The sequence below is a fragment of the Vigna umbellata genome, chromosome 1, assembly GCF_029865625.1.
Source record: "Vigna umbellata cultivar VRB3 chromosome 1, Vumbellata_1.0, whole genome shotgun sequence".
Lineage (NCBI taxonomy): Eukaryota > Viridiplantae > Streptophyta > Magnoliopsida > Fabales > Fabaceae > Vigna > Vigna umbellata.
The window spans coordinates 1,794,469-1,809,118 of NC_142165.1; the positions used below are offsets into that span (position 1 = coordinate 1,794,469).

The window sequence follows — 14,650 nt, forward strand, 5'->3', positions numbered from 1 at the left end:
TTTGGTTGGTTACTGCGTCAGTTTTTGTGTCCAACCAGTTTGTGAAGCTAAGCATGTTTTCGTTTCAGTTTTTCGGTTTCTATTTCGTAAAGTTATGTTACTCTTTGTGTCTATTTATAGACCCGCATTCAATAAATTCAACTCACAGTGAATTATCAGAGTCATATAATTTGTTAGTGTACGGTTTCTATTTATCAGAGATGATATTCGAAATAATCTAGGTTGTTCGGTCTTATTATTTTCATATGTTACTAATCTGATGATTCTAAGTGACAATTGATGTCATTCTTTTTCTTTCTTGTGACTGAATATGTTCTGTTACTCAAAAGCCATAAACTGAACCTGCAATAATCTAACCCTAAAGGAAATTAGAGGGAGTAAGTGAACAACTTTCAATCTCATAAATGTGAAAAGTGGATCCGATCAAGATTAAGCTGCTAAATTGTCTACGCCACAGCCGACTTCAACTTTTATATGTAAGCATATATAATGATTGCAAATTACTAAAAAAAGAGGTAGCAGACAGCAGATGCTACACATATGTTGACATGAAAGAAGAATTCTTTACATTCAGAAGACGAAAATTTAAATTTGCATGTGAAATATATGAAGGCAGTGAAGAAAGATACTAATGGCACATCAAGACTTTGCATTTTACCAAAATGTTGTTCCTGGCTGCATTAAGCATTTCTGATGCTGAGTTCATTTTAGATGAGCGTTAACACTCTAATTTGTTAAGTACATTTTGGCTCATTATACAATTGCTGCACACATTGAAGGTTCCATGGATGATATAGATATTTCCTTGTAAAGAAGTTGCATTTTAGGTCTAATAATGAAAATGAGTTAGTTATGCCCACTGAAGTGTTTGTAGAAAAGCTGTGACCCACATCCACGTGCCCTCACATATACACGTTCACTGCATTCATACGTCAATTTGAGTCATGGACTCTTTTTGCCCCCAGTCAAGACATATCAAGGTGAGACATTCTTGAAATGTAGACCATATTGAATGTACTCTAAGACAACAAAAGTCCTGTTTCCTCATTCCTGTCAGATCACAAACTGTTATACTCATTACTCAGACAGTGTCATGTCCTTAATATCTCTCGTCATATTTTAGTCTCTACTTTTAAAATTGTATTCATGTTAAAAGTAACTGACCTAAACCATTATGAAAATGTTTTGAATCGGTAACCGATTTGTAGACTACTAATAAGTAATGTATTCATTCCTTCATCCATGAAGCGATGTAATAATGTTCTGCAGTAGCTTGACTACATCATATCTTATGCCTTTTGTTGGGTTGGCACAACAAACAAATTGCCTGCCAGTTTTCAATAATGCTTGCATTTTCTAATGGATTATTCAATAATGTTTACACTTCTTGTGTATTAATATGAAATGTTAGTACCATGTCTTCAATCATCCATTGTTCAATGATTTGTTCCTTACCTTTGTTTGGAAAGTTGAGATTTCTGATCATATGATCTTGCTTCAAAAGCAATTCAAAATTCACATGCTGAAAACTAAGAGAGAATAAGTAAAACGAAAAGGAAGTAAATATCCGTGAGAGAACCAGCAGTAGCAGATATCTGGATGCTTTGCGGGGCCAACATTCATATGTTAGTAGTAGGTATATTTCATGTTCTAGGTTTCTTTGTAATATAATGACACACACCTAACTTTTATTGCTATGTGATGTATAAAATTTGTAAACTACAATCAAATATCTCAATGGTAATAGATATCTGATATGGATAGCATAGCTAGACAGATTATTTACTAATCATATACCTGTAATAGAAAAAAAGAGAAATTAAAATTGTGAGAATTCATTGAGCTATTTCTGATAGCCACAATTCATGTTGTCCACTCTTACTTGAGGCTGATTCTGATAGCCACAATTCCTGATGTGCACTTAAATCAGTTTTTTTCTTAGTCATTCTGCAAACAATGTTTCTTTTAAGTAAAAAAACATAACAGAGTGGACACATGGAGTTCTTCCCTTTGCTGAAAGTTTCATGACAATCTGACTAACTATTGACCATAAAGCAAATATTCTGTTAAGCAAATGACAAGAGGCCAAGTGTCACAAAATCATATCATAAATCCATAATGCAATTATGATTTATAATATATATATAAATCTAAGTTATTTTGTGGCAATAAAAGAAAGGTGGTTGGGTATAAATAATAGCTTAACTGATCAAGCTAAGCAAGCTCTAGATTCTTCTTAACCGGCCAAGCTAAGAATAGAAATAGTGATACCTTGATTAGGATCCTTTAATCATCCTTCTTTCAATGTTTAGATACCCACCCACATGTAAAAAGTTTGTTTTCCCCTTTAGTTTAGTTCAAAGAGAGAAAGTTAATCATGTAACGTCAACTCAGTGTATATGAAAGGGTTACATTGGAGTCGAATTTGACGTGACATTTCTTATCTTTGCACCAGCTAGAAGATGTGTTGGTTGGTGGAATTTATTAATCTGTCTGATTTTGAGGTTGAGATCTCTTGCAAATTAGTCATAGTGGAGTAAAAGTAGCCTTTTTAGTGCACAAAGATGAGTCATCTCCACGTGGTGCTACACACACCTATAGTAAGCTGAAGCTCTTCTTTCTTCTTTGTCCCAAGAGTAAGCAATAATCAAGTCAAAAACTTTTCCTTTAAGCTGTTGAGAACAATTCAGTTCAGAAAAGATGGTTTTCACCTTTCCTTAAAAAGGGACTATAATTGATTAGGAAATTACCAAACCTAACCATTCACAGGTTAGCAGAGTTGGTGAGGACACAATTTTAATGCTCAATGGAAAATCTTGCCCATCACTTTCTGGTACATAGTATTTTGTTACCACATGTAATTGAGGAAAAACTGATTGATTGGTAAGAAGAGATAAAGAAGAAAAATGAATTTCACAATCCAAACTCCTATGGAAGCAGCAAAATGAAAAGGATGTGTAACAGACAAATGCTTTGTCATTGAAACTAGAAAGATCACTCACAAGTCCACGTGGAGATCAACTTTTCTATACCAGTTTTCTACACGCAAAATTCTCTGATCCCCATGTGTCATCCATCCCAATCACATTTCATGAAAATGAGAATTGCGTTGCTTAAGCTCCAATCTGTGTACATGCAAATGTATCAGCTAGTTTTGTTTTAACTTTTAGAAATCACAATGCATTTGATGACCACATTCACGACATCTGGCTTATTTTATTGGTACCTACTCTTTCATCAACTCAGTAATTCATGCATGGTCAAACTCATGTATAACTCGAAGGAAAGTATTAAATATCCAACAAATCATCAATTTCATCACCCTTTTGTAGATTATTTATATAATTCCATTATTTTAATACACTTGATGAACAAATTGATACTCTATTCATATAATATATTACAGGCAATGTACCATTTACCTATGTCTTCTGAGAGGATGCTTATTCTATGTAGAATAGATAAATAAATATGAAAGATCTCTCATTGATTGGACAAACTCTTGTGTTTGTGTGACTCATCTATGAATAAAAGTACAATCTAATATTTAATAAATATACAAGACATTTTGTCTTTTGATGAAAGTATCTTAATGTTCAACCAGGTAAACCAATAAATTTTAACTAAAAGTAAGGTGTAGTGTATGCTTTAGATGAGAAGAATGATTATCAGTAACATAAAGGAATAAAATTGATTTGATTTGTCTGAAACCAACAACTGAGTTGATAATTTAAACGGCTGCAGTAATGTTGTTAGCATGTAAAGATTCTCAAGAATATTATTATCCTGTACTGACTTCTCTATAATTTAAGAGTTCTTTAATGCAAACAGAGAAAGAATCTTAGGCTCACATGGTTAATTATTTTAGCTTGAGTGGTGCATAGTAATTTGGTAAGTAATATAGTAATTTGTAATTACTGTATAGAGTAAAAGGCCAATAATAGGTCATTAGATTTAGAATAGGTGTTGACACTATAGATCCACACATAGGTAGGTCTCCAGGTTGTCCTGATGAGGTCCTACACTTACCCATATACCATGCATGTCTGACAGAATGACACTTCACCGCTGTGTCATGAAAAATCTACCAGTCGGTGGATAATGGAAGTATCATAATGTTTTTGTGTATTTTTCAAAGTTCCCTTTCTCCACTTTCTATATCTTTATTTCTCTCTCTTCTCAACCTGGCCTAACTATTAATCCCTCTTCCACCCCACCTTGCTCTATAAATCTGCTCAGCCTGCTCCACTGATTCACCCCTTCAACCTTCACTTGAAGATTGAAAAGAGTTCTGAAAAGAAATATTAAACTAAGAGGTTCCTTTTGCAGTTAGTGGCACTGCATGTGATAAGGAATCACTCAGGTTTAACTTTATATGCAAATCAACCCCCTAGCAATCTATCATTGCCCCCTCTCCTTTCCTCCCTATAATATCATCATTCACTTCTCTACTCTTGTTAGACCCTCTCCATCTTTTGCATGTCCAAGAACTTTTCTCCAAAATCAGAATAATAATTGACATTTCAGTCTACATTCATAGGAAAAATGGGTGAGGAAGCAAAACAGGTGATTTAACCTTCCTGTTGCATTATGATTTCCTAATGATACTTTGCTTTTATTCTTCTCATGTTGATAGTGTTATAACTGGGTCTACATTAGTTCTAGTACTTATTAGGTTGGTTTCTTTTTTTTTATATTGTGAAGGAACAACCAGTGGCTGAAGCCAGGCCAGAGGAAAAACCAGCAGAGGAAAAGAAGGAAGAAAAACCAGAAGAAAAACCAGAAGAAAAACCAGAAGAAAAGCCAGCAGAAGAGAAGAAGGAAGAGCCTAAACCACCTTCCCCATGTGTGCTGTTTGTGGACTTGCATTGTGTGGGATGTGCAAAGAAAATTGAGAGATATATTATGAAAATGAGAGGTTGAAATCTTTTACATACTCTTCCTCTTTTCCACGAAATGTCATGCATAAGTGTTCACTCATTATTTTCTTTTTGTATTTATCGTCTCACAGGAGTTGAGGGAGTGGTAATTGATATGGCTAAAAATGAAGTGACCATAAAGGGTATAGTGGAGCCTCAAGCGATCTGCAACATAATCACCAAGAAAACAAAGAGAAGAGCCAGTGTTATATCTCCATTGCCTGAAGCAGAAGGAGAACCTATACCAGAAGTCGTCAATTCTCAGGTATCACAATATTTTTCCTTTTCCTGGTTGAGTCCAAAATAAACAAAGGAAAGCTAGTTGCATATGAAAAAAAAAAACTATTAACAAAGGGAATTGTCGGTGTTCCAGGTTAGTGGACCAGTTACTGTGGAACTAAACGTGAACATGCACTGTGAGGCCTGTGCTGATCAACTCAAGAGGAAGATACTACAAATGAGAGGTACCCTTTTTCTCTTGATTTAAAATTTTCAATATGATGGCTTCATTGTTGGTTGTAATTGGCAAAGGAAAGGTGAAAAAAAAAAAAAGAGAGAAATTTGCTTCCTTAATGACCAAATCTTGTGGTACATATCATGCCTTCAAAATCAAATTGCCCACTTAACCTTATCCTTTTGGCTTTGAGCTAAAAGTAGAGGACAAAATACTGCAGTGGTATATTGGATCCTTCCTTGTAGATGACATGATCATCTTAAAAAATATACAAGAAAAGAAAGACAACACAGAAAGCATCATTACAAATTGTTTGGTTATATGAGATTAATAGGCGTAGAAGGTTAGTGTAAAGGATTTGATACCTCTAACTAATCAGAAATCATTTTGGTATAACAGTGATTTGTGAGTGTGTTTGTGTGATCATATATACATATTCTGGTTATATACTCCTTTGTTTGTATCTTTTTCCTGTTAGTAACAACACCGTATCATATCCTGTTGGTTAATGTAGGAGTTCAAACGGCAATGACAGAGTTTACCACAGGGAAGGTTCTTGTGACAGGGACCATGGATGCAAATAAGCTAGTAGATTATGTATACAGACGCACCAAAAAGCAAGCCAAGATAGTTCCCCAGCCAGAACCAGAACCAGAGAAGAAAGACGAGAGTAAGGAAGGAGAGAAAGCTGGTGCAGAAGAGAGTAAACCTGAAGAGAAGAAAGAAGAAGAGAAGCCAGCAGAGGAAGCAAAGAAAGAAGAGGGTGGTGAAGGTGGTGGTGAGAACAAGGAGCAAAAGAATGGTGAAGAAGGTATGGAAGAAGCCAAAAAAGAAGAGAATGTGGTAATGGCTGCTAATAACATTGATGATGAAGGATTGAAGAGGATGATGTACTATTACCAATACCCTCCACTCTATGTCATTGAACGAATACCTCCTCCACAACTCTTCAGTGATGAAAATCCTAATGCATGCTGCATTACATGAACTTTTAACAATGTTCAGAGTTCGTTCTTCCAATAATTTTTTTTAGTGAATTTGGTTTAATAGAAAGTGGTGTCAAGTGAATTGGAATTTATACAATAATAAGTGATGAATGATATATCGTTCTTTCTTTTTTATGTATGTACGATATATTATTATTGTTATATTACACACCGATCAGGTATCATTATTGTACAAAAGTTATGAAACATGAGTATCTCAAGTTTTTTTAGTTCCTTTTGTTTTCTTGAGTACTTATGATTATCAAAGTGAGAATGATGACAACATATCACAATAAAACACACTAATAAGACCTTGCGTAATAAGAAAGGAATCTTATAAATTTGACAAATTATTTTTAATATATTAGTGTGTTTGATGCGTTGAAAATAGAGAGAAAAAAAGTATAAGGATAAAAGTGAGTGGTATAATGTTAGAGGAGTGAAAAGAATTTTTTATGGAAAGAAAATTGGTAGGACTTTAAGTTAAAATTTTGCGCAAAAATAAGAAATATGAAAAAGTATTTATGAAAATGCAATATAAAATAATCTATGTTGAACATTATTTTACTTATTTTGATATGACAATTGTCTTTCACATATTACATTAATAATAATAAATAAATAATTTTCATAGTAAAAATAAATAAGAAATATAATAATAATAAATATTATTATTATTGTAACAAAACTTACAAGGAACTTAATTAAGGCTACTAGAACAAGAGATCTTGACGGATAAAAAATTATCTATCCTGTTGTTTTTCTCTCTCAACCAAATGTTGAATCTCCTGAAAGATGTCTGTCCTAAGCTTACACCGATTAAGGTGATCATTGCAAAAGAGAAAATAACACACAAACAAACACAAAAGCAAGGGTAAGCTAAATACAAAACATTACATCATAAGTTTGAAAGCATTTTATATCGTATGTAATTTAATCTAATACAAACATCTTAACATGCAAAGACCTAAACCGACTGTCCGGACTTAGAATGAATGTCAAGCTATGGCGAGTTATGCACTTGTGGTGTTCACTACTGATTTCAAAAACCCTTGCCAATCGGGTTTCACCCTACCACACATCACAAGGTTAGTCTGTCTCGTGTCATAGGTCATACTGGAAGCACCTAGACTAAGACCTCTTACTACTCTCACCACATGCGTCAAACCTCTCTATATGAGAATGTATGACCATTAGAGTGTCAGGAAAACTCCCAAAATTGAGCTACTTGCATTCATTCTAACACACTTGAACCATACCAAGAAATTCCACCTTGGAACTAACTTTCATAACTTTGAAACCATACTTATATCCATATACTTTCACATTGAACCCCGACATATAATATTAAAGATCATATAATACCATAGATAATTTTACATCGTTCTAAACATCAACAGGTTATCAGAAAACAAAGATAAAAAGAATAAAAACAAATTCTGGACTGGTCACTCAGCGTCCCAAACTCGTGCGAAAATAGAAATAGTTGGCTCTGCTCATTCACCTTTCGCTCAATGATGACTCTCGCTCAGCTAGAAGTGTTCTGCTTGTTCAGTGAACACACACTCACTCAATGAGATTGCATAATTCTACAACACCAAAACTGCAAAATTTGCACTCCTCAACCACTCATTTCCTATTTTATGCAACTCTCCCAACTTGTAACACCCCTAGATTGTATTCTAAACTAAAATTGACCTAACTAAACAAATCTAAACCAACTTAAACTTGTTTTAAATTGATTAATCACAAGATTTCAATCCAAACTTAATCAAAACCTCACTTTAGAGACCAAAATTGAATTCTACAAGTTCTAGCTCATTTTTAAGTAACTTAAGAACTCTAACAAGTCAGAAATGACTTACTAACACACCCCAAATTTTCTATTCGGGCACAGAACCATTGGTTCAAAATATCACTATTCCAAACCCCCAAAATGAATCTTAAAACTAAGCAAAATAACACCAACTTAGTACTAATTATTTCTAAACCAGATTTTAACACATTCACCATTTTAACAAGTCTTAAACAACACCAAACCAACCTTAGAAATTCATATTACTCCAACCAACCCCAATCTCACCGATTTACCCCTTGCAACCTCTATTTTAGACCAAAATTGACCTACAATTCTACTCACACATTTATTCTTAACCTTTCAACCAAAATTAACACCAACACAATCATATCAACCACATTCACAAGGTTACTCTAAATTTACATAAAATTTACACAAGGAATCAACATCCTACCATTTATTCTTAACCTTTCAACCAAAATTAACACCAACACAATCATATCAACCGCATTCACAATGTTACTCTAAATTTACAGAAAATTTACACAAGGAATCAACATCCTACCATTTATTCTTCTCAATCAAACACAATTAACACCAAAAAGATCATTTTAGACATAGCCAATAATATACAATAACATACATACCGACAGTCACAATGTCATATATTATAGTCTAATTTAAAGGCAAACTAGCTTCCATTACCTTACAAGAAACAGCCCCAACTCAAAGAATGTTCTGCAGATTACTTGAAACCACAAGAAATACCTAAACGAACTTACGAAACACCAAATTACAAGTGCATAGAGTCCTTAGAACTCTAGATGAACCAAGAACGTGTAGGAGAGGCATGATTACACATGAAACTTACTTGGGAACAGAAGGGGAAAAAGAAGTCGAAACTTACTTGCTCTATTGAAGAAATTGATCGGGTAGAAACATAGACGTCGTTGTCGTGGTCAATTAGGTACCTCCTGATCATCAAAGAATGACTCAGGAGTTAGAACTCTTAAAGAAAAGGTGGAGAACTCTAGAAAAGTGGTTTCTAGAGAGATGATACGTTTTAAAATAATGAAACTCATTTATAACAAAACTATTTATAATAAAATCATTTAACATTAAAATAATTGAGTCTCACTATTTTTAGACTACTACCACTTCTAAAATACCATTTTTTGGGGTTTTAAAATAATAATAATAAAGTTAAAATATATTTTTTAAAATAAAATATCTTAAATAGTTAATTTTCAAACTATTTTTCTTGAATTAAGGGGTCTCTATTTTAATTTTATTATTACCTTATTTCGTTACTTTTTTTGTCATTAAAAATTGAGATTGAGAATATTTTACAATTCTCCTTTCCTTTCTTTTATCATTATGATAAATTGTGATGAAAGTAATATGTTTTAAAATGAACAATATTTTATTTGTAATAATATTAATGATATTTTCTTAAACAATTCGAAATGATTTTAGTATATTCTCAATATATGGAATTAAGAAAATATATTTATTATTTAAAGGTCGAGGAATTTGTTTCGGGACTATTGTATTTATTTTATATTTCACTACTCAAGAACTTGAATTCTTTTGGGTGATTTTGTTAATAGAGTGAGAATCAAATTGTATGGTCAAAGTAACAAAACAAAGTTTAGGATTCACCATATTTTGGGCATTTTATTTTGAATAACATTTTTTGAAATTTTGAGAATACATGCGTGCCAGGTTAATAGATAAGATGGTCAAGTCATAATCGAATTATCACATTTGATATATTATGTTTTTAAGTAAAACGAATTATACTCTCATTATCAACTATATTTTTTGTTCTACTAGTAAATTCTAATGAAAGTTCTAATAATACAATTTACAAGGGGATTATGTAATATCCCAAAATATAGCGATAAACCATATGATAGAAGTCACACAAATAATAAAATAAAACAGTTAAAGGATAATATAAAGTATGTACTTTACAATCATCTAAAATGCCCATAAAATTTAACACTTTATATATATAAGACGGTTCAATCAAAATTATGTACAGTCCTATTGTATCACTAGCTACTCCACAACATTAGTTACGTCCAACGCCTGCTCCAGGGAAATCTCATCTCTCTCTGCTCACATCCATTGGATGATCATTGCAAAAGAAAGAAAACAGCACATATAAACACAAACACAAGCAGAAAGGGTAAGCTAGATATACAAAAATCATACCATTATAATAGTACACAACATACATGTTTATTTCAAGTAAAGTAGACTAAATCACACATCCTAACATGTTATACTCTAGACTTGACTCGTTTGGACTTAGAATGAATACCGAGCTATGGCGGGTTATGCACTTGTGGTGGCCTCTACTGCTTTGCAAAGTCATTGCCACACTAGGTTAGTCCGTTACTGCGCAATAGGCCTCCAAGTAGCGCCTACACTAGGACCTCCTACTACTCTCACCACATGCATTAATCCTCTCTAAATGAGAATGAAAGATCATTAGAGTGTTAGGATAACTCCTAAGATTGAGCTCCCTGTATTCATTCCAAACAATACAAGTATCTCACCAAGAGATCCTACTTTGATACTCAATTACACTACCTTGAATCATACTCTTCTTCACTTTGAATCACCAACATACCTCTCATATTCATATAATTCCATACATATTATGCACAACATTTAATGAATTAAATATCATTCAACCAATCAAGAACAGAGGAAGAAAATAGTAAACTACACCAGGACTAGTTGCACAGCACACACAATCGCTGAGCAAAACCAAAGGGTTTTTGCATAGAGACCCCAACTCGCTATGTGAATCCTCAAACATAGACCATCCCTTCACAGCCATTCGCACAGCGACTAAACTCGTTGTGCGAATAAACTCTCAGATGTTCCAGACCTCTCTCACTCGCATAACACCCCAAATCGCTATGCGAGAGCCCCAAGGCAGTGGCTCAAACTCCTTAAGCACTCGCAGAGCGCATCTATTCGCTATTCAAATAAAAATGGCAGTAGTCCCCGACCCCAACTAGTCGCATAGCGTCCCGATTCGCCATGCGAATCGTCAAACAAAGAGCAACCCTCTCAAATCATTCGCACAACGCGTCTATTCGCTGTGCGAATGCCTTGGCAGAGAGCAACTCGCCAGGGTGACTCGCTGTGCAAATCCATTCGCATAGCGAGTCTGCATAATCTGCAAAACTAAAATCTGCAAAATTATACAACTCAAACCTCTATTACCCATTCTAACTATTTTTCCCAACTTCTAACACTCTTAGATTGTATTATATACCTAATTAGACTTGTCTAAGTGATTCTAAACCTTACTAACACCAATCTAAAGTGATTATGAACCAAATCTTATTCTAGGACATCAAATTTCTCGACTTAAAGACCCAAATTCAATTCTACCACTTTGCACATGTTTTTTACCATTTAAATGACTCAAACAAGTCACAAATAACTTACCTAAACTGCCCCAACAGACCAAATGAGCCCTTGACCTTTAATTCTCAAATTCACTACCTCACTTCCTCTAAATTGCCCAAAAACACTATAATTCACTTGACCTCATACCTAATAACTATCATAACATATTTCACATCTCCAAAAAACTCAATTACAACAATACATCTCATCCAAAACAATTTAAAAACACCAATTCACAGTTTCACATTTAAACATTTCAATACATACAATTCAATCCACTCTAAAAACCCAAATTGTGCTTCAAACAGCAGAATAACACATAATTCAACATATACACATGTTATACAAATAATTTAAAAACAATATCTAGCTCCCCTTACCTTGAATAAGATTCTAGACAACTCTACCGAACGCCGATCATTTGCTTGCACCACAAGGAATTTCTAGAAACGCCTACAAATCACCAATCAGTGATAGAGAACAGCTCTTAGAACCTAAATTGAGCTGAGAATTGAAGAAGAAAACTACAAGACACATGCAACAGCAATGTTTGCATGATCAAGACTCAAGAACATGTGGAGAAAGGGGAAAAACAACTTACCAGCTAGAATCAAGAAATTGATTGGTCAGTTGTGTAGCCCTCTATGCCGTGAATGTCTAGGCACCTCCTGATCGTCAATCCGACAACTCAGTTGAGAGAATCCTAAAGAGAAGGAAGAGAAAGAGTAGAGAATAGTGTCTTAGAGAGATGAAGTGTTTTAGATAATGAACCGAGCTTTAAAAGTTCTATTTATAATATAAGATTATTTTTAAAGTAAAATGCTCGTCTCATTATTTTAATACACCTATCTACTCTATTACTTTATTTTCTAGGTTCTTACAGATTATGTTAAAAAGTATATGTAGAAAAATATATTCATATTCAAATTGCAAACCAAAATCGATAAAATCATTAAATAATTATAGTATAAATTTGTTCAAGATAATTTCTCTAGCATTTGTTAATAGTTCCTACTTTGTAGCCTTTAATTACTTATGTATGCCTTTATTTTCATATGAGCAGTTTGATCTCAATTTCTATTTAAACTAATTGAATAAAATATCACAGTAGTTTTTTTTGTGTTGCATTACAAATATTCCCTATTATTTCAATTTGGTTCCAAGAGCATACTTTTGGCTAAATCTCTCCATTTAAAAGTATGACTACTTCTCCAAGAACCTCAAGTTCATGTGAGCAATATGCCTTATCTTCTTTTTCAAATAAAAAATTTACTCACTCAATATAATAAATTAAACTTGATCATACTAATACACAACATTATGAGTACTAATATAGCATCTCAATTGATGTGGAAATCAATATTGAAAGAATTGTGGGATGTAGCAAAAGAAATTTCAGGTGCGATCAAAGTTTGTCTACTACAAAGCTAAGTTATAGAAAACAAGACAAAGGAGGAACAAAGATGGATGAATATTTGAAAATTATGAAGTCTATTGTTGATAACCTACACTAGCAAGTAACTCAATTTCTCAATTTGAACTAATTGTTTTTTTATAGATATAAGCAAATTTCAAACATAAATTACGAAAATAGACAAATTTGAAAAAAAAATTACAAAAATAAACAAGTTGTTACGAAAATAGGCAAATGAAGAAGTTGTTTGCCCTCTGTACAACCTCCACTCTAACACCATAGAAAAGTAGAAGTCCCTCCCACCCCTGATGACTTCAATATAGAAGTTGACCACACCCGTCATGACTTCAATAATGAGGTCGACAAATTCAGACTGAAATGATGAGCTCGGCTAGTCTAAGCTGAAACGATGAAATGACTAAGTTTTACAAAGCTCTACCAAGTTTTATTGAGCTCGGCCAGGATAAAGTTAAGCTCGAAGAGACTCTACAAATCTCTTCCTAACAATGTTAAACTCGACAATGTACACCAACTATCAACCATTGCACATGAATGATTAACCAACACGTTCATCTGGCAGCGCCTCTCCTTCGTCGAGATCAAAACTACCACCAACAACTTTGATGATGCTATCGTTGTTGGTGTTAGGGGGTTTTTCCACATGTACAGGGGCATCATCCGCAAAATTTTCATGTTAGTGGCTCTTAAGCATTTTAGATCAAGTTCCAATGGCCCTAAAAACTTCTTGAACAAGATGGATAAGGCCATCAATTTCCAAAAATCAGGTTCAAAGCAGAGCATTGAAGAGTTTCTGAACAAGATGGAGTTGCTCTCGCAGCTTTGCCATCGCAATCTTATTCCACTCATCGGTTACTGCAATAGCAATGAGGAGTTTGTCCTAGTCTTTAGTTTCATGGCACGTGACAACCTCTACGACCATCTCTACAACAACGACAAACCTCTGTTTCCATGGAAGCGACGTTTGTTGATTTGTATCGAAGCAGCGTAGGCGTTCCATTATCTCCATTGTTGTGCCAAAACATACACAATCACCCACAACGATGTGAAAACCACAAACATCTTCTTGGAAGAGGAGTGGGTGGCCAAGGTTTCGAACTTTGGGTTTTCCATAATTGAACCCATAGTTTGGTCCAAGGATCATGTTTATGACACCCCCATTGGTTGATAGTTGGTGTACATTTTTGGGTTGAACATCGTCAGGCAAAGCTCTGTGGAGGCTCATCGAGCTTAACTTTAGCATGGACTAGGTCGTCGACCTCACTATTGAAGTAGTGAAGAGTGTGACCCATTTTCGTATTAAAGTCGTCAAGGGGATGGTTGACTTCTACTTTTCAATGGTGTCACAACAAAAGTCGTGTGAAGGGCAGACTACTTCTTTATTTGAAATCGTGTGGGAGTTACACAACTTGTATATTTTCATAATTTTTTTTCAAATTTGCCTATTTCCGTAATTTATGTTTGAAATTTGCCTACATTTGTAAAAAAAGCTAAACTAATAGTTAATATTTTGAGTGGGCTTGATACAGAATATACACCAATTGTCACTCTTTTTACTGATAAAGAGATTGTGTCCTGGATTGAATTACATACGCATTTATTAACGTTTGAAAGTAGACTCAAGCA

General features: G+C 34.0%; 2 protein-coding genes across 2 annotated transcripts; both read left to right on the forward strand.

Annotated features, from left to right (window-relative positions):
• Positions 1–4,376: 4,376 nt before the first annotated feature.
• Positions 4,377–6,589, forward strand: LOC124822211 (heavy metal-associated isoprenylated plant protein 9-like). The gene is made up of 5 exons (XM_047294192.2): positions 4,377–4,566; positions 4,705–4,918; positions 5,012–5,184; positions 5,293–5,383; positions 5,888–6,589. Exons 1-5 carry the CDS (start codon positions 4,546–4,548, stop codon positions 6,358–6,360), a joined length of 972 nt encoding a protein of 323 aa, XP_047150148.1. The 5' UTR covers positions 4,377–4,545; the 3' UTR covers positions 6,361–6,589.
• Positions 6,590–13,420: 6,831 nt separating this feature from the next.
• On the forward strand, positions 13,421–14,015 carry LOC148204382 (receptor-like protein kinase FERONIA). Its single transcript, XM_088105598.1, has 2 exons — positions 13,421–13,474; positions 13,587–14,015. The coding sequence occupies exons 1-2, from the start codon at positions 13,421–13,423 to the stop codon at positions 14,013–14,015; spliced, it is 483 nt and encodes a 160-aa protein (XP_087961724.1).
• The last annotated feature ends 635 nt before the right edge of the window (positions 14,016–14,650 follow it).